The sequence below is a fragment of the Temnothorax nylanderi genome, unplaced genomic scaffold, assembly GCF_030848795.1.
Source record: "Temnothorax nylanderi isolate EJ_2023f unplaced genomic scaffold, tnyl_v1.0 TNYL_tig0025_pilon, whole genome shotgun sequence".
Taxonomy (NCBI): domain Eukaryota; kingdom Metazoa; phylum Arthropoda; class Insecta; order Hymenoptera; family Formicidae; genus Temnothorax; species Temnothorax nylanderi.
Genome location: NW_027249087.1, coordinates 985,287 through 1,008,267, shown reverse-complemented (window position 1 = coordinate 1,008,267; position 22,981 = coordinate 985,287). Strand labels below are relative to the sequence as shown.

Sequence of the window (22,981 nt, the reverse complement as noted above, 5' to 3'; positions counted from 1 at the left end):
CAAGACAGCGAATCGGAAAACGATATCCGATAACGTAAACCCTTGGTTACACGTTGTACATGAGTGCTTAACAATGGCTGAAAGACGTGCAAGTTTACCTGGCTCCACCTGAAGTCACATATCTCTCTTATATGAACGAAATAGCGAAATAAAATTATGAGTCTTCCGAATCCAAAACAGAATAGAAAAGAAAGCGATATAAATGTATCTGACATTGTAATGAGTAATGGCATTGAATAACGCCATTAAGCTTTTTAAGCCGAACAATTCCAAAAGACTTACCGTTTTGAATTTAGAAAAATATTCTATCAAATTTCAAAATATGCACGATAAAAATATTTGAACTTTGCCTTATTTATGAAGGAAACTCCATTTACCGAGAGATAATAATTTCAAGTTTAAATTTAAAAAACTCTTCATTATTCCTAAAAGATCTTCGTTATATCATGCGCTTTCTCTATACAATGATTGATGTAATTACCCTATTTGACTATCGCGAATGTTCTAAATTCAGCGAAGCTTGATTCCCGTTTTAACCACTCCTGCACCACTTCCAACGTCACAGTCGGAACGTGCGGCGCGATGAATTATCGTGCGGAGGCGAAAGGCGCGGAGAAATACATAAGATACCAACATTGATATTGCGCGCGCGCGCGCCCGCGCAAAAGGCTGCCGACGGTCCTGGTCGTGCCTGGTACATCGCGGGTCACGAACCGGTACCTACCTGGTTGAGAAATCAGGGAGGTGCCAGGAGGAGTGACGGCAGGCGCGGAAAGGGATCGGCGCATCGTGTTCCGTAAACGAATCTCTGATCATTCCCGGCGAATAAACTGCCCTCTCTCTCTCTCTCTCTCTCTCTCTCTCTCTCTCTCTCTCTCTGTCCCGTTGGACATACGGTTTTTATTTATGCGCAGCCCGATAGGATGTACACGGGGTGTTGTACGATATAAGCGCGTATAAGCGCGTCGATTGGTCTATTCGTGCACGAAACATTCGCGTGGAAATTACGCAAAACGATGCCGGCGACGCGACGCAAGCACGAGAGTCGGTGAATAATAGGGACGACGAGGTGGAGGGTGGGTTTTTACATCATCCACCGACAAACGCACGTTCCCGTACCGACTGTAAACGATTTGTTTATACGAGCAGCAGCTTCCGGTCGGCCGATATTTCGTCCAGCGATCGGAAACATTCGCATTTTGTTTGTCCGTTCGCAGCTCGACTCCGATCAATCGCGATCGTTCGTAAACGCTGGTGCGTTTACGATGTTTTTCATTACCGACATGTGAGCCCGCGATCGTATAGCCCACGGTTTCATTAGCGCGACGCAAATATCTGATCATGGCGTTCCGTGGCGCAGCACGGAAAGTCGATCGGCGAAACGCCGGGACGGAATTTTTGTGCGAGAATAAAACGGATTAACCAGAGCTATGTATTCATCGTCAACCATCGCCAGAGTAACATTGATCTTCTGATGTTTACAACGCGACCATGGACGGCCGCGTATTCGTATTGCACGTTTCGACGCGCTTTAAAACGGAATTTGAACCGTAAAAATTGGCCTTTGCGTGTGTTTGAGTTCGCAATCGGGAAATTGACACCAGAAACACTTCTATTTTCACTTTTAATATAAAATATTGTTTTTTATCGTGCTTGAAAGGCTTGGAAAAATAAATAGTGCGGTGCATCGACTAAAGTATACATTTTACGAAAAATTTCAAAAATAACGAGCCTCTGGGTCACAGATACGTGTGTGCGTCAAGAAAATGTATTTAAAAAATAAATTTTACCATAAACCTAAGTTTGCCAATCCTGTGCTTAATTTAATTTGAACTTAAAAATACGTTTTTTTAAGTATTGTTTAAATTCTATTCTGAAAATATTTTCATATTTCTTTTTTTTTTTGGCCGAATTTTGCTTTGATATTAAACGACAATTACTGGACGATGATTATAGTGTACGTCAAATATGATAATAAAGCTCACGCTATGTCATTATATACGCGAAGATATATTGATTTATTATATAATTTTAAAATTTTTTAATATGAGAGCAGATTGCATTCATATCGCATTCTTTCCCTAGCAGTCATTTCTGGAAACAATAACATTAAATTGTTTTAATACCAGCATCTACTTCGCCTCTTTCGCAATTGTTTCATAATTTTAAGGATTTCTTTTTATTATATGCAAAAAAAAGCATCTTTCGCGTACAAGTATTGTAAGAGATACATGGTTTGTATCAGAAAACTTGCATATTGAATTACGATATTGTATTAAATAAGGTATTATAATATAATCGCATAAAAATAATGTATATATTCTTAATTGAAATATTTTTTTCACTGAAATCTAAATCCATGTCTCTATCCTCAATACCGCAAAATATTTCGATATATTTGAACATGGTTGAGGCTTAAAATGACCCTCGGAACGTTCCAACGCTAATGTCGGAAGGGTTGGAAGTTACAAATGATGCTCGGGCGGTTCACGTAAGAAAGAGGTTGGCAGGGTGTAGCTGGAGGGCGAACTTACCTCGTTCGGAGATTAGAGAGATCGTACTTTCTTCGGTAGGGACCATCGGCAGACAGCCGACGCTTGTCCGAGTGGCACCGTAAACGCCGAGAATACGTTTTACGATCTTAGGAAGACGAGAGGTAATCGAGAGCTCTTCGAGCAGGAACTCTAGTAGAGGCAATGCAGTTTTAAACGCTCGTATAAACTTTCGAAATTACATTCGAATAATTATGCAGGTCTCACAGAAAATAGTGAGACGATGCAGTTACGAAATGTCCAATATTTGTACCGAGCTTTTATTTCACAAGTTACTGCCGTCTAAAATAACTGTTGAAATATCAATTATTCGGTGCGACATATATCGAGCCCCGTAATGAGCGTAAAAAATTTCATATTAAAGCTATAAATTAGGATTACTGCATAAAGTAACTGAATATCGAATATAGCACGTTGAATAAAAGAGTTGTATAAAAAAAAGTCTCTATAGGTCATATTTGTACTTCACAATTAGCGTGCTAAATGGGATCGCAATTTGACATTTAATGCTATACGTAACCGTTTGTTTGCGAGTTTTATCTAGCACTGAATATATAGCGGACAATATACGGTATGATCGTCTGTTATTCATAGTTTGTCTGTAGCATTTCCGTGTCGCGTACATAAAAAAGGGATATCGAACGCGCAATTACTTATGGTTGCATCGAGTGGCTGATCGCGCGAGAGCGCAAACGATTCCGATGCCAAACATTTATCCGATAGGTTGATACTTGTTTGATGCTCCTGCGAGATTCCGGGCGATATTAATATGCCCGCAGCGTGTTATCGATATTTCTCGGATGATCGTATGCACGATTCCAACGGTTTTATCTGAAAATAGCAGGCAGATGTCTGTCGGTCTGAGAGCCATCATTATCCCCGCATTGGTGTGAGAGGTACTATATCCACTCTCCAGCCGTTGAATGAAGAGGGCGGTTCCGTTCAGGAAGGGCCAAAAAAAAAGAGCCCTCCTTTTTTTTCGCGAAAGTTATCCCCACGAGAAAAACAGCTCTTTCCAGCTTGTGAGTCTCGACCTCCGAGCGTCTCTTCGAAATACAGCCCGACCCATCGATCGAATATCGAGCAGCAAGCGACAGCAGCGAGCGACTCCGGCGGCAACGGCCGACGAAGAGGCCGATTTGTTTGTCGGAAACGCTCCAGAGTTTTCCCGGCAAGTTTTCCCCCCCTCGTCCCGGGAACATCGACGAAGGCGGAGTCGACTTACGTGTTGTCGAATAACCGGATCGACCCTCCGCCGAGTGTCCGCTCGCGAGCTACTTAAGTTCCTCGCCCTATCTCGCCCTTCCCGGATCATTATTCAACCCCAGACCGGCCGAACAGTGAAATCGCATGAGTCACGGAGGAACACGATGGTGAAATTGAAGCGGTCGAAAACACCTTGATTAAGTCGGTGACATTGCAACAAAATAGCTACCTGCTCTCTCTCTCTCTCTCTCTCTCTCTCTCTCTCCACCCAAGGAGTAGGGTGTTAACACTGAATGAGTAATACGATGAAATGTAATGGGCTCCGCGACTTTAGAAACTTCCATATAATGTTAAAGCGACATCATTAATCTTCTGTTTTTTTTTCAACTATTAACGAGAGAGAAGATTTAGCATTCCATTTTATATAATAGAAACTTCATACAGCGTGTATTATGATATATTATGCAGAATTAGACTATGTAGTTGCATAAGACATAGTTGCAGAAGAAAGTAAATTTTTAAAAATAATCTGAACTACATTTTTCCACATACATTTCCGCAATGAGTGCGTTAATTTGAAATGTGCGTCGACGCTATGTCGCGAGCCGCAATTTCACTGCAAATGAGCCGCGACCGTAGATTGTTTTACCGCATACACAGGTAATAGAATCCGACTTTGTAACTCTCGCGCGGGTCGCGCGGTGCGGCCTTTAATCAACTCGGGGAAAAAAAAAAATAAAACTCAATGGAGAGCGTTTCCGAAGCGCGGCGCGTTCGTTCTCGTTTATCTTCGAAAAAGGAACCCGGGACAAGCGAGGAACGGAGGAGCGAAACAAAATAAAAAGCATACGCGCACACAATGCGAGCCGCACACGCAGGATGGGGGGTTGTGGAAACTCGATGCTTCGCGTTCGAAAATGAATTTAAGCACGCCGAAGCCCGTGCCGTTACCGAAGTATCCGGTTCTGTGAACTTTGGTGATAAGTTTCATGAAGTGCTCTTCGGATGGCGTACGCGTGTGTGCACGTATGCGCGCTCGTAGCGTGTATCGTATTGCAACGCGAATCGCGAAGCTACGAAACAAGTTTGAATGGGAATCACCGTTTCGGTTCGTTGCGTTCGATTCGATGTCGCGATCGATTGAGATAACTTCCAGCTTTCAAGCGCAGATTCGCAGTTTAGTCGCATGTGGTATGCGAGTTCAGAATACACGGCTTGTGGAATTTTGTAACGTGATAAATTGACCGAAGTATGCTCATTGAAATGGATCGTTCACTTTTCCTGATTTGAAACTCGAGCTTCTTTATAAATCGCATTCGTCATTAATATATCTCTCACACATTTTCAAACGTCAAGATTTACGTATTGTCGGAGAGATTTTCAGACTAGAGATTATTAAATGCGTACAAACTTGTAGATACTGAGAGTTTTAAAGCCACAATCTTTTAATGTACAATGATAATTGTGTATAATGGTAATTATTAGTAGATATATGCAACGACTGTTTAACCCTTCGCAGAACATGTGTAATTCTGCTGCTTTCGTCGAACAGGTGGGTCTTTTACGCCAGTTAAGATTTTCAAGCTGTAATGGTGCCATAAAAAATATGAAAAAAAATCAAGTATACTTTTAAAGGCTTTAAGAATCTATTTATACCGTTATATATGCCTGATTCTTGTTTGGGTTCTTTTTATGAGTCCGTAAAATCTCCGTAAAATTCGAAATGGAAATATCGACTGGGTCTTGAAAGCCCCATTTGTTCTGCGAAGGGTTAATTGGAAAAATAAAAAAGATGACATATCTTCTGACAAACATTTAATTAACTAGTCTAAATTACATAGAATACTCGCTTAAACTGTAATCTGACGAATGTTAGAGCCATTACTATAAATTTCTCGCAACTACTTTTGTCTTAACTAGCTCTTTCTGATGGCTCTTTCCTCAATGCAAATATTTAACGGACATTTTTTGCCCGGTGTCCCCGGGGATTACCATAAAACGTAAAGGTAAACCAGAAAATGTTAGTAGCAAAGCGAAATCCAATGAACGCTGGACAAAATCAACAGATGAATTGCAAATATATAGAGACTGCAAAGTTTGCCGAGCGACGTTATTGATAACAGCAGTGAGTATTTCTTCCTTTTCTTCTTAAAGCTTCTTATATTTTAGAGAAAAATGAAAACTTGAAAATATTTTCCTGAGAGAATAAGAAACTATTTATGCGCAAAAACGATACATCAATTTATCATCTCAATATTTCAACAATTTATTCTACTTTATATTCACGCAACGAAATTTTATTCATATGATGTTTATATATAATATATATCGCGCAAAAGAGTCAGCTGCATTTCCTTTTTAACACACAATACTTATTAACAATAATCATTAGCGTGGAAAAATGAGCATTTTCAGTACGTTATTTTAGCTATCTTTATTATACATAATTGCGCGTCGGAAATTCGATCCAGGCGCATCCACGGCTGTTATTTTACAATGGAGCACCAATGAAGCGGATTATAGCAGGCAATAATAATTTATGCACGCGATAAATATATGCTTCTTCCGAATATATGCAATATTGAAGAATAAAATAATATTTTTAAAAATAAGTCTGAAGACCTCGTCAGCAAGTATCAGCCGCAGAGGAAGAAGCGACTCGCAAACGTGTTCTACTAGCCCCATTTTTGCCCTCTTTAAATTAGTTGGTCACAAATCAGAAAGAAACGGAAAGACTAAAGCGAGCGTCAGTATGAATCCGATGGAAAGATGACGAGGGAAATGACACGCCTTTACCTCGGAGAGAAAGAAAGGTCTCGCGATATAAAGGGCGAGGGCAGTAAGACAGCAATCTACAGCTCGGTCCACCGAGAGCTGTAACACCAGTGGAATCGAACTTGTAATAAGGTACGTCTCGCCCACTCACCAGAACTCGATTGCTCTCCGGGGACGACGACGCCGACTCTTGTCTTCCCTTCGCCTCCTTCTTCTCTTTCTGCTCTCTTCCCTCCTTCTCCTCTTCCTCCTCGATAACCTTTCCGTACTACGTATTTTCCGGACTCGCGTAAAGGGAAGAAGTTTAGGAAGTTACAAGGCCACTTCGCGTTACATTTTCCCGTTATCGCCATTTCCTTAAGGTTACATCGGCGTGTCTTCGGAATTTCAATCTGCGTGCAAACCAAGATTCTCTACCCTTCTTCCATTCCCGGTGGAATTATTCTTTCTTTTGGTAGAGGATACCGATTCCATTTGTCAAAAGTAGATTGGTACTCAGGAAAAGTACGTTCATTTTTTACGTCTTATCTACGCGAGTTCCATGTTTCGAAAAGTTATTGCAGCCAAATAAACCGACTGCCAAATAAACCGATGAGATATATTTCTAACTGCACAACTTTTCAGGTGAATTATTTGTTATAGTTTTCTCCTGTGGTTTTTGTTTATTATTTACAATAAAAAATATATGAAATAAATATAAAGTTACATAGATGTATAAAGTTACACAGATGAAAATTATAATTCTTTTTGAGGTATACTATTGATACTAAAATAACGCTGAAAACTGATTGCAACTGAAAATGTTCAAACAATACTTTTGATTGATGCCATTATATTTAATATATATTAAATTTTTGTCTCTGCTCTAGTAAATATTTACTGTATTCGTAGAAATATTGAGAAAAGTTTCGTTTATTAAGGAAAATGTAATATAGAAATTATTAGAGAAAAAAATGAGAATTTATCATATATAAAATCAGCTCGCGCGTAAACGACAATAAAATAACAAGCGTTTTGTATAATATTCGCTTATCTCTCGTGCTCGACGTTACTGGTAATACACCGTACGATAATTATATTAATTTATATAGAATCAATATTAAACACATCCGGGCAATGTATTTTTAATGAAGTAAATACGTGGATGCATAATGTGCCGCGCGCTGAATATTACATATCGCAGGAAATAGATACTCGTAATGCAACGATACACGTGAAACCCACAAAACTGCATTGCGACCCGCGATAATTATTCGAGATAATGAGGGAAATTCATGATTGCCAGTTTGCGAGGGCCTGCGCGCTAAAAAAAGAGAGAGAGAGAGAGAGAGAGAGAGTCATTAGCGAATACATTTCGACGAAAGAAGTAACTAAGTATCGTTTCTTTTGGAAGAAGACTGTCTTCACCCATTGTAGCTCAAGGATTAAGATAAAAACACGTTGTTGAACAGGAGTAAAATACTCACAAATTAAAAAACCATTGAAAGAGGCAAGCAAATGTAAAGATTCAGAGGTGCCTCCGTTTGAGTGAAATGCTAACGAAATCGAGAGAGAGAGAGAGAGAGAGAGAGGGGGGGGGGAACCTCACGTATTTTTCTCACGTAGTGATCGGAATGGAGGAATCTCGTTCTTGATCGAAGCCATTGTCGCTGACGGCGATGCGAGAATTCGCAACATCGAACGAAAGATTCAAACTGATTCGACCGTCGAGAATACATCAATATAACGGCCACAACAAAGACTGCAGCATTAAGAAATAATGAAACGACATCCACGCTTTGCGAGAGAGAAAAGGGTGGAGAGGTGTAGGTAACGACGGATGGCTCCTCCGGTAGCGGTCTTATCTTACGCCATGACGCCTCTTGCGTTTTCATTAAAAGCCCGCCCGTCCCCTCGTTCTCGTTCCCGCCACCGTCAGCCCCCTCGTAAAAGGCGTGGCAGCCCTCGAAAAACAAAAGTCGCAACAAATGTCAGCTAAGACACTGGATTCCCTTGGCATTTTTCCGCGACTTTCTCGCCACAGTGGCGCGATCGTCGCGCGAATTTCATTAAAATTTTATTACACAGCAAGGACAAGAGGACGGAGCAGGAACGTGACAAGCGTTATTACTACGTTCTTAACATTTGGCATCTAACTAACTACTAACCGGTGCTAAATGTTAATCAAAATTATACTTGTATTTTTTATTAATATTCATGGAGGTCAGTCAAAACGTTAAATTGATAATTACCTTAAACTAGTCACTTCCGTTCGTGACTCAATCTTTTCGCTTAATTTATTTTATATCTTTCTATGTATTAAATATTTTTAAAAAATCATACAGTAATAAACTTCGATACAGATCTTCATACGGTGCCTCTTTTCGTTTTGGGAGGAAAAGGTTATTACCAAATTTAATTAATTCGGATTCTTAATGTAAATATTCTATACGTAAAACACGCACAAGATGTGTCTATAAAACGCGAAGGCATATCTGGAAAACGCGTCTATTGAGTATACACACTAGAGTTCATACGGTTACTCAAATGTCGAGAGAAGAATATCGCTCGCTGTTCTAATGCTGCAGACTATCGATAGTTGTTGCTACGTGAGAGAGTGAGAAGGAATGAACTCGTGGAACAACGAAGGGGCTAAGGGTAATCCCTATTGTTTCTCCTGTCCCATAAATCCTACTAGCGCTTCCTATGCCTCTCCAGAGCTCTGCTCGCGCTTCAACCATATACAGAGCCGTCCGCCCCCCCCCCCCCCGCTGCCATCCCTTCTTAGCAACATGCTTCGTAAATCTCTGACCAGCTGTGCTTTATGACACGGTTCTCGTAAAGATATACAAAAGATCTTATTCGTCATTTGACCGACGTCGTTGGAACCGTTTAAAAATCAATCTCACCGACACTATCCTTCGATGAGCAAATCTCATCTCTTCGATCATCTTTTATAACACTGTTATTATTTAATATAAGTTCCAAGGGAGATTAGGGAGGCCAATCTTATTTAATTTATATTGTATCTCTAAATCTTTGTTAATTTCTACTTTTAATAAAGATTTAAATTTAGTTAAGAAATCAACAATTTTTTGCACTAGGCTATTAGCTGTAGTATTGGTAATAATTTATGACAATATTGTGCGATTAACTCATATAATAATTATACTATAGCCACATAATATTAATTTTACATATAGTTAATAATTTATTTGCACATAGTGTAACCACATCGCGTAAATTAATCATATCATTATAAGTTTATCAGATGATTAGAATTATTTTTAAGAAATTTTATTTTAAAACTTCTATTAAATTTACAGTGAAAGATAAACAATAATTGGTAAATGATCATACTAGAAAAAAATATTAGTGCTAAGTATTTACTATCATTCACTAATTAACTACTATTACTACTATTACTACTACTACTGCTAAGTATTTAGATTTACTCCCTCTATCTGTGGATACATTAGATATTTGTCGTTAATACGAAATGATTTGTCAAAAGTATTTGATATTCCGTATACATACAATATTCTCTTCAATTCGTCACAGGAGATAAAGTTTCCGTGAAATATCTTTTATATATGTATCACACGACATTTCCATAACGGCGTTTACGATTCCTGAGGCTTTGACAGGGGTGCTTTGCACCCCTAACACGCCAAGGGTTCACTATGAGGTCTTATATCGAATATAGGTTACTTCGATCGTCAGTAAGCTGCTTAATTTATGACAGCGGCTTTAGTAAATAAGATCCTTTACTATATAAAGCTGAACATTTACTATACTCCTTATCCAATAATATAATTCTGATTTAATCTTATCGTGAAACTATTAAACAAAGTTTGAATTTTAATTATACGCTTTTTACAATAAACTGATTAATATAAAAAATTGTAATAAAAATATATAGATTAGCATATATAAATCAAATAAAATTAATAGAATAATTTAAAACATATAATACCGCTCAAATTAAACTATCCAATCTAATTCAGCAAATTTAATAAGATTAAATTGTAAATTATTTATTTTATTTAAATCTTTCAATCTTTCTCTGACCAAGTCTTTTTTTGTTTCAGATCGAAGATGCTATGCTGATGTTCGACAAGCAAACTAACAGGCATAGAGGTAAGTACATTTTTACTCTCGCTTCTTTTTTTAACATCGTACATAATTCTGAAAAAAATCGTTGCAATTTCGCTGTGTGCAAATGTGTCAGAAATATGTCCGAAACTATCCTATTTAATGAGTCAATAATGTCGCCATTCCGCCGGCGAGGTAATTAATGAGCCGAGTTGAAGCTATAATTAGTAATCACGTTAAATCGCGAGCTGCGGTAAATACGGGGGAAGATAAATAACATAAATTTTGGGATATGTGCTGCCTGCACGAATCGTGACGGCATTTTACGAATTCATGGTATGCGGATCGATAGTCGCATAGAAGAACTTATGCAATGCATAAAGAAACACATTATTGGGAACAGAATAAAAAAAAGGATACGTTGAAAAAATGATTCTTATTGCGTTTAAAGCCTTAAAAGATTAATTTCGTTATTTCACACACACGCACACACACACACACACACACACACACACACACACATTCAGTATTTTTAACGATTCTATAAAAGTTTCTTACATTTATGAAATGATTAATGACTGTAAATCTTGTTTTCAAATCCATAGTGATCTTACAATTAATGTTTGAAACTGTATGTACAATTATATTTCTGTATGGAGAACAAAAAGTCTGTTTAATTTGGTACATAGCTAATAATTTATAATAAAATACTTTCGCAGTTGTCACATGTGTGCGTACGCGTGTGTGTGCGTTTGTATGGTAAATAATTGATAGAAAATAAACATCGTTCTCAGAAAGATTAATTTTTAATCAATTATTGGATAAGTTTCACAATTTATTAATTTGCTAATGCCGATTCAATCAAATGGTATCATTTTTATCATACTGACATATATATGCTTATATAAATATCACAGAACTCTAATGGCAATAATAATTTATTCAACAATCAATTCATTCTTTATTGGTTAGTTTATTCTTCATTCTTCTATCTTCACAGTCTTTAAATTTTCCATTCATTTCCATCCTTATTTATGTCCCTCACATTCTTATCAAAATTTAATGTAAAATTCGAAGATCATTGAGATTAAGAGCCTTCGATTTCGAATAAAATGTATGTGCGCGTCTAAGAAATTTTTACGCGGCACTTTGCTAACGCGGTAGGGGCGGAAAAGAGAAACGGGATGGAAACGTTATTGAGATCGCGCGAGGAGCGCATGCCCAATTGAAAATCGACTAGGCAAGGGAGAAGGGTGAAGATCGAGAGGTCGCGATGAATGAAATATCGCGGTAACCGCGATAATATATAGGGTAGCTCGACTCTCAGCCGTTCGCCGCTGTTGAGAGCATAGCAGGGTTTGCGATCGGCACAAGTCTGGATCCATTCACGTCGCCGCTTCAATAGGATCGATAATCGTCAGCGATCGCGGTACCCCACCTCGCCGATAATCGAGGAATCTCTCTCTCTCTCTCTCTCTCTCTCTCTCTCTCTCTCTCTCTCTCTCTCTCTCTCTCTCCCTCTCTCTCTCTCTCTCTCTCTCTCTCTCTCTCTCTCTCTCTCTCTCTCTCTCTCTCTCTCTCCCTCCCCCCTCACCCCCCTTCTCTCCTTTCTCTCTCTCTTTCTCGATCTATCTATCTATCTTTTTTATCGATACCTACCACCTTTATAGCTGTCGATTCTAGAGCGGAGGCAAGCGTCTGCTCGGGCCCCGATGATAGATTCTAATATCGCTTATGAAAAATAGGGGCAAATGGGATATGAGAGCTGGCTCCCTTCAGTACCACGGGGAGGTTCTTCCTATCCCGACTAAGTTGCTGAGAGGATCGGAAGGGGCGAACGCTGAAGGTGCGTCGCGCATCGCGCGAATGGCGAGGTAGGAGCTGAAATAGCGACGCGCGGGTCTCGACGCTGGTGGATGAAGGGCGGAGGAAGAAGGGTGAATGGAAGTGGAAGTGAGATAGGGGGCTCTTTCAAAGCCGCACGTAATCTCTCTCGTGATGACATCCAATACCGTCCCCGTACGACGAGAGTCTGCGAACCTCAAACCTCGAGCTCGGCTGCTTCTGCTTCTACTGCTGCTGCTGCTTGCTGCTACAGCTACTGCTTGCTGGCAGATTTCGCGATATGGCACTTCCGCACCCAGTTCCTGACCCCTAAGGGGATCATTCTCGGATTCTCCGGTAGACATACCGTGAGAAATTTCAAACGAAATACGACAAACGCAAAAGCGACGAGGATATTTATTACGCCGCATTTGATATTTCTTGATCGGCCAGCCACACTCTCGAGAGCGAGAACTTACATACATAAATATACACACGTACACACACATATCCTCATCATGTTTATCAGAACATTTTGAAGACGCTTTACTTATATACTTCGGACATCTTTCGATTTCGAACCATAAATTTCATCAGCAATATATTTATGTAACCTCGTGATTTGAACGATTACACGAAACTTCTTAAAGCGTAGACAGATTATATTCTATTGAATCTTTTTGAAAAGCCTAATTATACGTCTAATTATTCACCTAATTATATGTGCGTTTTGAATAATATCGATGATTATTTTTCCGCGATAGTTATCCAGTTTTAAATTCGTTCCTCAGTGATTGTAATATATTCTTCAAATACATTCGATTTCGATCTGCGTCCGATCGACGCGGCGCGTCTTCTCGAACGTCGCTATCGAATTACAAGGAGATCCTCAGACAATCTTCCGGGAGGTCTCTTTACGCTCAAATCCCCGAAGAGGCAGTCGGCTAGCGGCCGTCTTACCCCTCTACCACTCGCCCCCCTTACCACGTTATGGAGGGAGAAAAGAGAACTCCGCCGAGAACAGCCCGGCAAGCGTTTCCGGACAATTTCGAGTCCCGATGGCTCCCGCAGCGAGCTATGATTTCCACGTGGATGGGCGCGCTGCGATTGCAGCAAAGCGAGCTTTCTCTCTCTCTCTCTCTCTCTCTCTCTCTCTCTCTCTCTCTCTCTCTCTCTCTCTCTCTCTCTCTCTCTCTCTCTCTCTCTCTCTCTCTCTCTCTCTCTCTTCTCTCTCTCTTACCGCGACGGGGAGAGGCACGTCTATAGCTCGGAGCGCGATTATCCAAGCTTCGCTGGCCAAAGGATTTTCCCTCCGCGGGACTCTCCCCCCCCCTCCTTCTCCTACGCGAAGTCTACGTTTGCGAGAGGCGGTAAGGAGGAACAGGCGCGTGTGTTCGTGCACGTGGCCTACACGTGTGAACTTGTACGTACATCTTCCATGATGGTGAACACACGCCGATTCACACGGGATGCTCATAAGTTACGACCATATTGCCCGACGAGAGTGTGTGTCCATAGTGACAGATATTCTGTGTGTGCGTGTGTACACTGTGTGTACACTGACCTGTATGTTCTTACTTGTTCGACGATAAGTCGGTCCTTCCGTCAGCCAGCGACGGTCCCCCAAAAGGAGGACTCGCTTAGCCATGTATGAACACACGTCAAAGGGACGCTCTACTGTCGATCGTTTATTGGATCGTGTGCTTGCGTGCGCTTTGACGGTGGATTACCCGCGTTTGGCCTGTCATCGTTTAAACGTCTCCGCCGGACGTCGCTTATGGAAATCGGAATGTCTTCCACGAACTAGACGCAAAGAGAAGACTCCCCCGGAATATATTGAGAAAGACTGTCGTTTCGTGAACCGAGGAACGGTCGAACGATCGCGCGATTCCCATCGTTTATCTATCGGTTAACTCTTAACTATAATAGACCGGTTTTAACTCGCGATAGAAAATTTTAACTATTCCAAGACTGTCCGAAAAACCTAACTCATTTTACTGCAAAGCGATTTTAATAATCCTCCAAATACGCTTTCAAAATTATAAACTATATATAATATAGATATATTTATCAATTCTATAGGAAAATAAATTAAGTTTTTGTAAATTAAATTTTTCTAATTTACTTTTGCTAAGTCAATTTTTCTGATGTTAATGAATATTAAGGAAACATTCCTCAATGATCCCTTGATAAATTCTCTCATAATCACTGACTCCTCGTATGTTCAACGAGGCATTCTTGATTTCGTATCGAATTAGCATAAGAATCGCAGCTAACCCTGATTACATGCCAGCGTGGTGTTCGGCGAAGGTGGAAGAGAGAGACAGAGAGGATGAGAGAGATAAACAGCAAACGAGTCTCGCGTCATCGTGGTCCGAAGTTGGCCAAGTCCGCAATCTGCCGTTTCTGACGGCGTGCTCGAATAGATGCAATTACCCTAGCCGCGTTTCCTCTCCAGCGAGCGAGGAGAATTTCCGGGTGAAGTCTCAAGAGCGGCAAGTTCGCCAGTCAGCTAGCTGGGGCGGATGTGTGTTATGCCAGTTTGATGTAATCCGGCATCGGTCCGGAACTCAACCAGTGAGCTCTCTCTCTCTCCCGCCTCTTCTCTCTCTCTCTATTTCGTTCTCTTTCTCTCATATCCTTCTCGCGCGCGTTTCTCGAGAGGATGGAGCAACTTGCGTGGCACGCGCGACGAACCTGACCAACTTCGATGCGTATGAATCCGTCTCGACTACGTTTCGAATAGTTGCTGTACCTCTGGAAAGTTCCAGAGCGGTCCGAGATAGTTTCCTTCGCCGTTTCTAGCACTCCGTTGTGGAGGGGAAAGTAAGACTATGTACAAGAACATGCAAGATCGTGCCGCGTCATTCACAAACCGAGCCTTCAGGAACGACCGCTCGTGCGGAAAGGTTGGATTGATCTCAACGGAAGTTCTGTCGCTTCCTGATTAGAGAACGGAATGCGCGTAATAACGCGCGTGCTTAACCTTCCATGTACCGAATTACGCTTTTAGAGCTACCGCGATGGACATTTGTTGCAAAGCGAGTTAAGTTTCGTACTATATTTAATGTTGAATTGTATTATATATTTTATATTGTATTATATTGTATTATATATAATAATTTTTAATTTTCGGATTTGATATAAATAACTTTGTTCACTAACTGTTCACTAACACCTCATTAAATTACAAAGTAATATATATAATATACGCAATTTTTTACGGTTACGAATTTAAATGCGTTACGCGGTTGAAATATCACATGTTCTAATAGTGTAGATTAATTTTAATATTGACAGTTGTCATAATTTCTTAAAAGTTGACTGGTTATTCACATGTGTACACATACCAATGTGTAAACTAATTATATAAGTGAGTTTTGTCTTGATAATTTCTGTTTAATTGTTGCATATATATGTTTGAAGTTAATATTCAGTTTTGAAAAGAGATATGCGTGCCTTTTTCAAAAAATATCGGAGCGAAAATTTTCTTCCTCTCGAGCGGATTTCAGTCGAGCGAACAAACTCCGACGATGGCGTCTTTTGGGAACGGCCAGCAATGGCGTCGGGCATCTTCGCTTGCCGACGGAATATCGGAGTAAGGTTTCGCGCATCGCTACGAGTTTCGAAAAGTTCTTGGTGGAGAACTCGTCCGGCCGCGGCCTGGAAACTTCTGAACGATGGATGGTTCCAGGTCGAGGAAGTTACGTAAAGGATCACAAACGCGCAGCAGAGCGTCGAGTATGTCTGAATGTGCCATCGCTCTTGGCCGAGCTGGTCTTATCAGGGCTCTCTCATCCTGGGATTACCGGAAACGGTCGATTTGTCACGAATTCAGCGATCTTTCTCGCCATCGACTACCAGATCTGATCAGCGAGTATAAGGTGTATCACGTGTCTGACCTGTTTTGCCCTATTTCTACTGCTATAACCGTTTTTATTATTTTATCATTACAATTGCGCAGCCTACAACAAATTAATTTTTTTCATAAAATTATTTCATTGTTTATTTGAGAGTTTACACTATTATCAGTATGTTTCACTTTTAGAGAATATTTATTTATTTAAATTTAAATTATTATTAACATTTTTTCTCATTATATTGCTATTGTTATCTTTAACACCTATTATTTATATCCATATTATAATAAAAAAGGAACAGAGTACTTAAAATATTAAATTTTCTTATTTGATTTTTTGTTTGCAAGTGTGTAATATTATTTTCATGATAATCAATCACCTCACCATCGACTGTTCAATCGCTCGCGGACTACAGCGACAACACGCTCGGTGGCTCTGGTGACTGCAACATCGTCACACGTAGCGGAAGGGTTAAAGAACACGGTTGCTGATCTTTATCGAGGAGATGGCGAGCGATTTTCCGGTACGGTTCCGCCGCGGCGCGTAAAGTTCCTCGGGCAAATCTCGGTATAAAAGGAAACCGGAACCTGGAGGATAGGGAAAGACATTCTATCCATTCCATTATAGGAATCTCGGGGCGCGGCAAGCATCGACACGCTCCAATTGTCACTTGCATTACGACGCTACACTCCAAGTGGAGAATCCTCAGCGGCGCGGCGGCAGCGGCGGTAGTGGAGACTAAAATATTGAAACGCGCACGTCGTTCTCGGTACTTTGCTTCCGCCCTCAACCGTGTTTCATCTTCGACCCTGCTCTTCCGCCACGCGCTCGTCTTCCTTTCGCCCTTCATTCAGACCTCGTCGACTTAAACAACTACACCTTGGCCGAGCTGGCAGACGCGTAGAAATTTCCGTCGATTTCGATATCTTCTCCGTTTTTATTCTTGAATGCATTCTCGAACTTTCCTTCACGTTTGCGAAGAGAATTTTACGCGGGTCTCGTGTAAAGCGATACTTGAAATATATTTCAAATAATGTTATAAATAAAAAAATATTTTTTAATATTGGTATTAAAAGAAAGAAAAAATATTTTAATTTTAAATTTGTTTACTTTGCTTTTATCGGAATAAGTATTTTTAAAGATATGTTTTCTAATCATTTTTCGAGGCACGCGATTAAATTGCTTGGAATACTGATTTATGACAATACGTAAATTTGCTAATAATATCAGAATAAAAATAAAAGGTAAAATAGAGGAGAAATTTCATATTATAAAACGATCTATTATAGAAATATTATAATGTTTAATGTTGCTAATTCAAAAAATTGATATTTCTTTTTTCGATATATTGAAATTTTCAAATTAATCTATTGGTTGTTTCTACCAGTTTTCACAATATTTGCGAGCACATATCTTCACCCAGTATAGTAACATTTTCAAAATTCACTTATTATTATTTTTAAAAATTATCTAAAATGTCCTGCTGTAAATTTCTTTTATACTTTTAATCCTTACTCTTGTATTAAAATCTCACATTAAGCAGAATTAACGACGCACTCGATTAGAGTTATCGATTCGGCGCTCAGCGGTTTTTATTTCTTTACTTCCTCCCTTATATTTTCTTCCTATACAATGTATAGGTCGATTTCCAACGCGACGCACAATGGTCTCATACACACAAGCGTACATACTTATTATCGAATCTGCTTCGTTTCATGGATAATCCCGGATTCCATGGATGAGGAAGAGCTTTTCGTTCCGCGCTCGTTTGTCGCCATTCTGCTGGTATTTTTCTTCTACTTTCTTTGGTACGATACGTGCAGTTCCTCCGCGCGATTGAATTGGGCTTCGCGATTTTGCGAATCCGTCTTGAATCGAGAACCGACCATCGTTGACACGCTTTCACACTGAGAAACTGAGAAGAGGAATTCAGAGTAGAGTTGCGAGAGCGAAGAAAGAGAAATAAAGCACCTTTAGAAATATCGTAAAAAAAAATTATTACCCTTTTTCTTTCGGGGATTTTTCAATTTTTAATGTTAAACTCTTCTTAATAACTAAACCTTTAATTAGGACTCTGTTGAAATAAAGTTTATTTGAAAATAAATAAGATTCTGTTGTCTGTCTGTGTGTGTGGGTGTGTGTGTGTATGTGTGTGTATGTCTGTACCTCTAAAGTTGAATTCAAGGGTTTCAAATTCTCCGCCAGGACATTTGTCAAAGAACAACACTACGAAGTTTGAGATAATTTCAACGAAAGATCCTGTGTGTATATATATATATATATATATATATATATATATATATAGACCGTTTGTCAAGATAAGACTGCATATCGCGCAAGACTTCGCAAAGATAAGAATGCGAAATGATAATCGCATGTTAAGAGGAAGTAGGCAAGTTCGTCGCTTGCGAGACAGAGGATTGCGATACCTACAGGAAAAGGACGAGTGGACCGGTTCGTCCAAGCGTGAGGAACGCGAAGTGTCTCTCTCGCCCCTTTCCACCCATCTACTCTTCACCGCCCTTTTCCTCGCTCTTCGCTTCTTCGCATTTTTCCATCCTGTCTGTGTACGCTGGTCTTCAAAATGCTGATCTCATCAGAGACAACTTGACCCCTTCGACTCGTTCGTGCTTCGACGAGCTTAATCTCTGTCGCTTAGGTGTTCCAACCCTGCATACTCCCCCATTCCCTCTTCTCTAAACTCCGTCATCGGAGAATCTTTCGTCCGTAGGGGAGAATTTAAAATTCAAACGTAAGTGGCTCTCTCGAGTCGTCGTCGTCGTTGCCGTCGTTGCCGTCGTCACCGTCGTCGTTGATGTCGACGTCGACGCCATCGTTCCGCATCACGCGCATCTCTCTTTTCTCTCTCTCTATCTCTCTCTCTTTCTGTGCAACCTTGCGCACCCTTGAGGCAACGGTCGTTCCAGATGCATGCATTTCGAGTTGCAACTCCCTGGCGTGGCTTGCACGAAGCGAGCGCTCGAACGGAAGGAGGATGATCGACGGGTAAAACGCGGTTGTACATTATCAAAGTGGATAGAAACGCGCTTGCAATGGGAGGAAACCGCCAGGTTACGCTCCGTGACTTCAAAGTAACACGCTCTTATACATGCTCTTTTATATATTAATCTCAAACGTTGTGCTGTTACACAGATTGTTTTTTGCGATTCACTTTTTAGAATAATAAAACAAAATAATGATTTCATATTCGCTACTCATCCCTGTGATATATAAATATACAAAATATGATGTTTTAATTATGAATATAAAGTAATATTACATTTACATTTTTCATATTAACTTCTCGAAGCTATATTGTAATAGATGAAAATATTATTTTGTAAAACAAAAATAGTTTCTTCAGATAGATTTTTATTGAAGGACTTTTATCTGAATAATCTTTCTTTTTAGCCAGGATGTGAAATAAATACATAATAAATATTTCTTTTTATGTATAAATAAATATTTTAAAATAAATATTGGATTGTATCGTAGTATTGCATGAAAAATCTTTCGACTTGAATAATCCGTAATTATTCGTGAAAACGAGGAAAGAGATAACGGGAGAGAGAGTGGGCGAAATGTCGTACAACGTTGCATTCTAGATCCACGTCGTCGCTGGATGCGTCTCTCGTCAAGTTTGAGTTACGAAACAATGAATATTCATTAATCTCCGGGACACCGCGGTTGCGAGAGCGCGAGTGCGCTTCCGGCGCACCTACGTCGGGATTTCCGCGCGTCGACGGAGGCATCGTTATCAGGAATGTCGTTCGCGTTCGCATCCTCCTTCCTCTTCTCTTCCCTAAAGTTTCTCCAATAGCTAATTTAAGAGCAGTAACTAATACTCAGCGCCCGGAATAAATTCCACAATGATTCTTAATGCCTGGGCGATCGATAAAAGGAGAAAATACATATTTTCGAGCATTTAATGGAAAATTATATTGAATTAATTAACTGAATATATTGAATTCTGATATTTAGAATAAATGAAAGTTTATGAAGTTTAATGAAGTTTAAAACTACCTAAGACCTATTTTATTAATTCTTTACTTATTATTCAAATTAAAATAAAACATGTAAATATTTGTTTACAGAAAGCTTTTGTTATACAAATGGTAAATAGTCAAACGAGAAGTGCATAAAGTTTTCCTTATTATATCCGATTAAAAAAGGTATATATATTGTACGGAGTTAATGAAAGAGCTTTTTAATCTTTTGATCTACGTTATTTTTACTCGGGTTTAATTTTTCGAAACTATGATTTGAATATAATAATCTAGCTCAAGAAAGAACTTTTGTAATAGTAAAAAGGTATTTGTAGATAAAATCACTAAGCTTCATGTGCAATTAGAAAATTATAAATTGCAAAAAAAAAATGCAGCGTTTGATGTATTTCTTTGTCTTAAAAAAGCTGAAAAATATCATGATATTATTCTACAATATTCCATTTTATGCAGTGACGCAAATGGTTTATCTGTCGTATACTAAAACGCGTTCCATATATTTAAATAACATCGTCTCGTGTACTCGACACAAAGTGCGATTTATTCTTGTTCGAAAAAGGAAACGCCGAAGATAACGATCAGTTATCGTTGAAGACAATTGAATCGCTAAAACTAGAAACTTGGATGCGGAGACCGAGCAAGCATTTTATCCGATAAATAAGCTTCAATAAATATCGTTGTTCAATAATTTAACTATTCATGCAAGAATTACATATGTATAGATAACACGCAAAATTGACTAAAATAAACTTTACACATTGATACATATTTGGATATGCAAACGCAATTCCCACAATAATTTTCACAACTTTTCCTGAAATTAATTCGACAAGCTTTTAGTCTTTTGCAATTAGCACATATACGAAATGAAATTATTTATTCAGATAGAAAAAGACTAGGAAAGAATAAAAGAATGAAAAAAGAATAAAAAGTTTAAAATATATTGAGTAACGGAGGGGAGGATAGAGAAAGAAATTTTAAATTGAGCGAAAAATTGTTCTAATGTTTTACTCTCTCTCCCTCCCTCTATATCTCTATCTATCTATCTACCTCTATCTCTATCTATATCTGTCTATCTTTATCTTTCCCATTATTATTTGCTGATAATGCTTCGACGAGATGGCAAGCGAATTGTGAACTCTCTCGCACATTCTAGTGTTCCGATGATTGGCATACTTGACCGATCGCATTTCACATTTAAACGCTTCGCACTGTCAAACGTGTGAATCACCCTACAGGCTCATCCCTGCTGGCTGTTTCGAGGGTAGATTGCACGCGACCATGCCAAATGCAACCCATTTAATACCGCTGAGTAGTCAGAATGCACGTTGATGGTGATTACGCAGAATGGCCCTAGAAACCGCACGTTTTCCACTATACGCAAGATTCCTTAGAGGATCGATTTATTTCAAAAAAATATATGCCCCATAATTCTTTACAGCATTGATTCTCTAGCTATCGAAGCTGTTTGTTTATAAAGAAGATGCTAATAAAAACTTAACACTAGATGCTAGTAAAAATCAGGATCTGGAAAAATTTTAAATATTACGAAACTTTTTAAATAAATTTTTATTATTGTTATATTCTGTAAATTTTCAAGTTTCAACGATTCTTCAAAACAAAACTCCAAACTGTAATTCACAGATACTCTTTCACAAACTATAACAATAATGTTGGGAAAGTATTTTAATGCTGACAGAGTGCAATCCCATTATTACTATATAATTCTTCTTTGTAATGCTCCTTCTGTCTCATAAATCTCGCGCACAAAAGAATTAAAATCAAGCTCAGCCTGAAATTAATTGAGGCCTCTTGTCTCTATTTGCTTCTCCGAAGCTTTATTCAATTTTTTAATTTCCAATAGCCGATAACTAAAATGCCGTTGAAGAGCCTCCTACACGATAATAATCATCATTATTCTTAGCTTAGCTTCGAGCTGCCGTGATTCAGTATATATTTGGGTCGAAAGCTCGAATGCCGTCGCGTAATATGTAATACGTGCCAAGACAATACTCGGTAGGGTGTATTGCGAATAAGAGAGCAAAGGGGCGAGAGCACCTGTAGCGACCGCCGCGACAACCGATGACTTTATTATGCGCGGGTGCTCGGTAGCACCGGCTATTATTCACCTCTCTCTCTCTCTCGGAGTCATACGCGAGTCGAGTATTCGAAATACAGGGAAGATGAATGGTGGGAGCCGCCGCGACGCCAGGGGCGGGAGCAGCAATAACCAGAGGATTAAAAGAGAATTAAAAGTGTCGGCCGCGCATTTGTGTCAAGCGCAGAAAGAGCAGAATCATCCGTCGCCGGGATATCGAGGCGACCGCGGTAGCGAATGAAAAGGGGTGGTAAGGGAACGAGTAAACAAGCGGAACTTCCTGTCCACCCCACCGCGCCGTCTCCACGTTCGTTCCCTTTTTGCCGTTACGCATTGAGTCCTTTAGCTTGCGACGCCACATGATTTATCTCGTTTTTCGTTTGGTTGGTTCTTCCGCTGAAATAATTACCGGCTCTTTTCGACATGTAGCTATTCCGACGTAATTCGTTTAACTCCGCGAATCTGACGAAACGAATCCCGATATGCTGTGTACCAGTTACAACTGATCGGAATTATTTATTGTTCCAAGCAGATCTATTACTAGTTTACTGGATTGTCAATTGGGAGCCGAAATCATAAAACTTCTTT

At 39.5% G+C, this 22,981-nt stretch overlaps 1 protein-coding gene across 6 annotated transcripts in view; it reads left to right on the top strand.

Annotated features, from left to right (window-relative positions):
• Positions 1-22,981, top strand: part of Rbp6 (RNA-binding protein 6) — a 598,496-nt gene that overhangs the window by 463,593 nt on the left and 111,922 nt on the right. For all 6 annotated transcript variants that reach the window (XM_071701376.1, XM_071701372.1, XM_071701373.1 and 3 more), the window contains one exon: positions 10,604-10,652. In XM_071701376.1, coding sequence (XP_071557477.1) covers positions 10,604-10,652 — 49 coding nt within the window. The remainder of the gene's footprint in view (positions 1-10,603; positions 10,653-22,981) is intronic.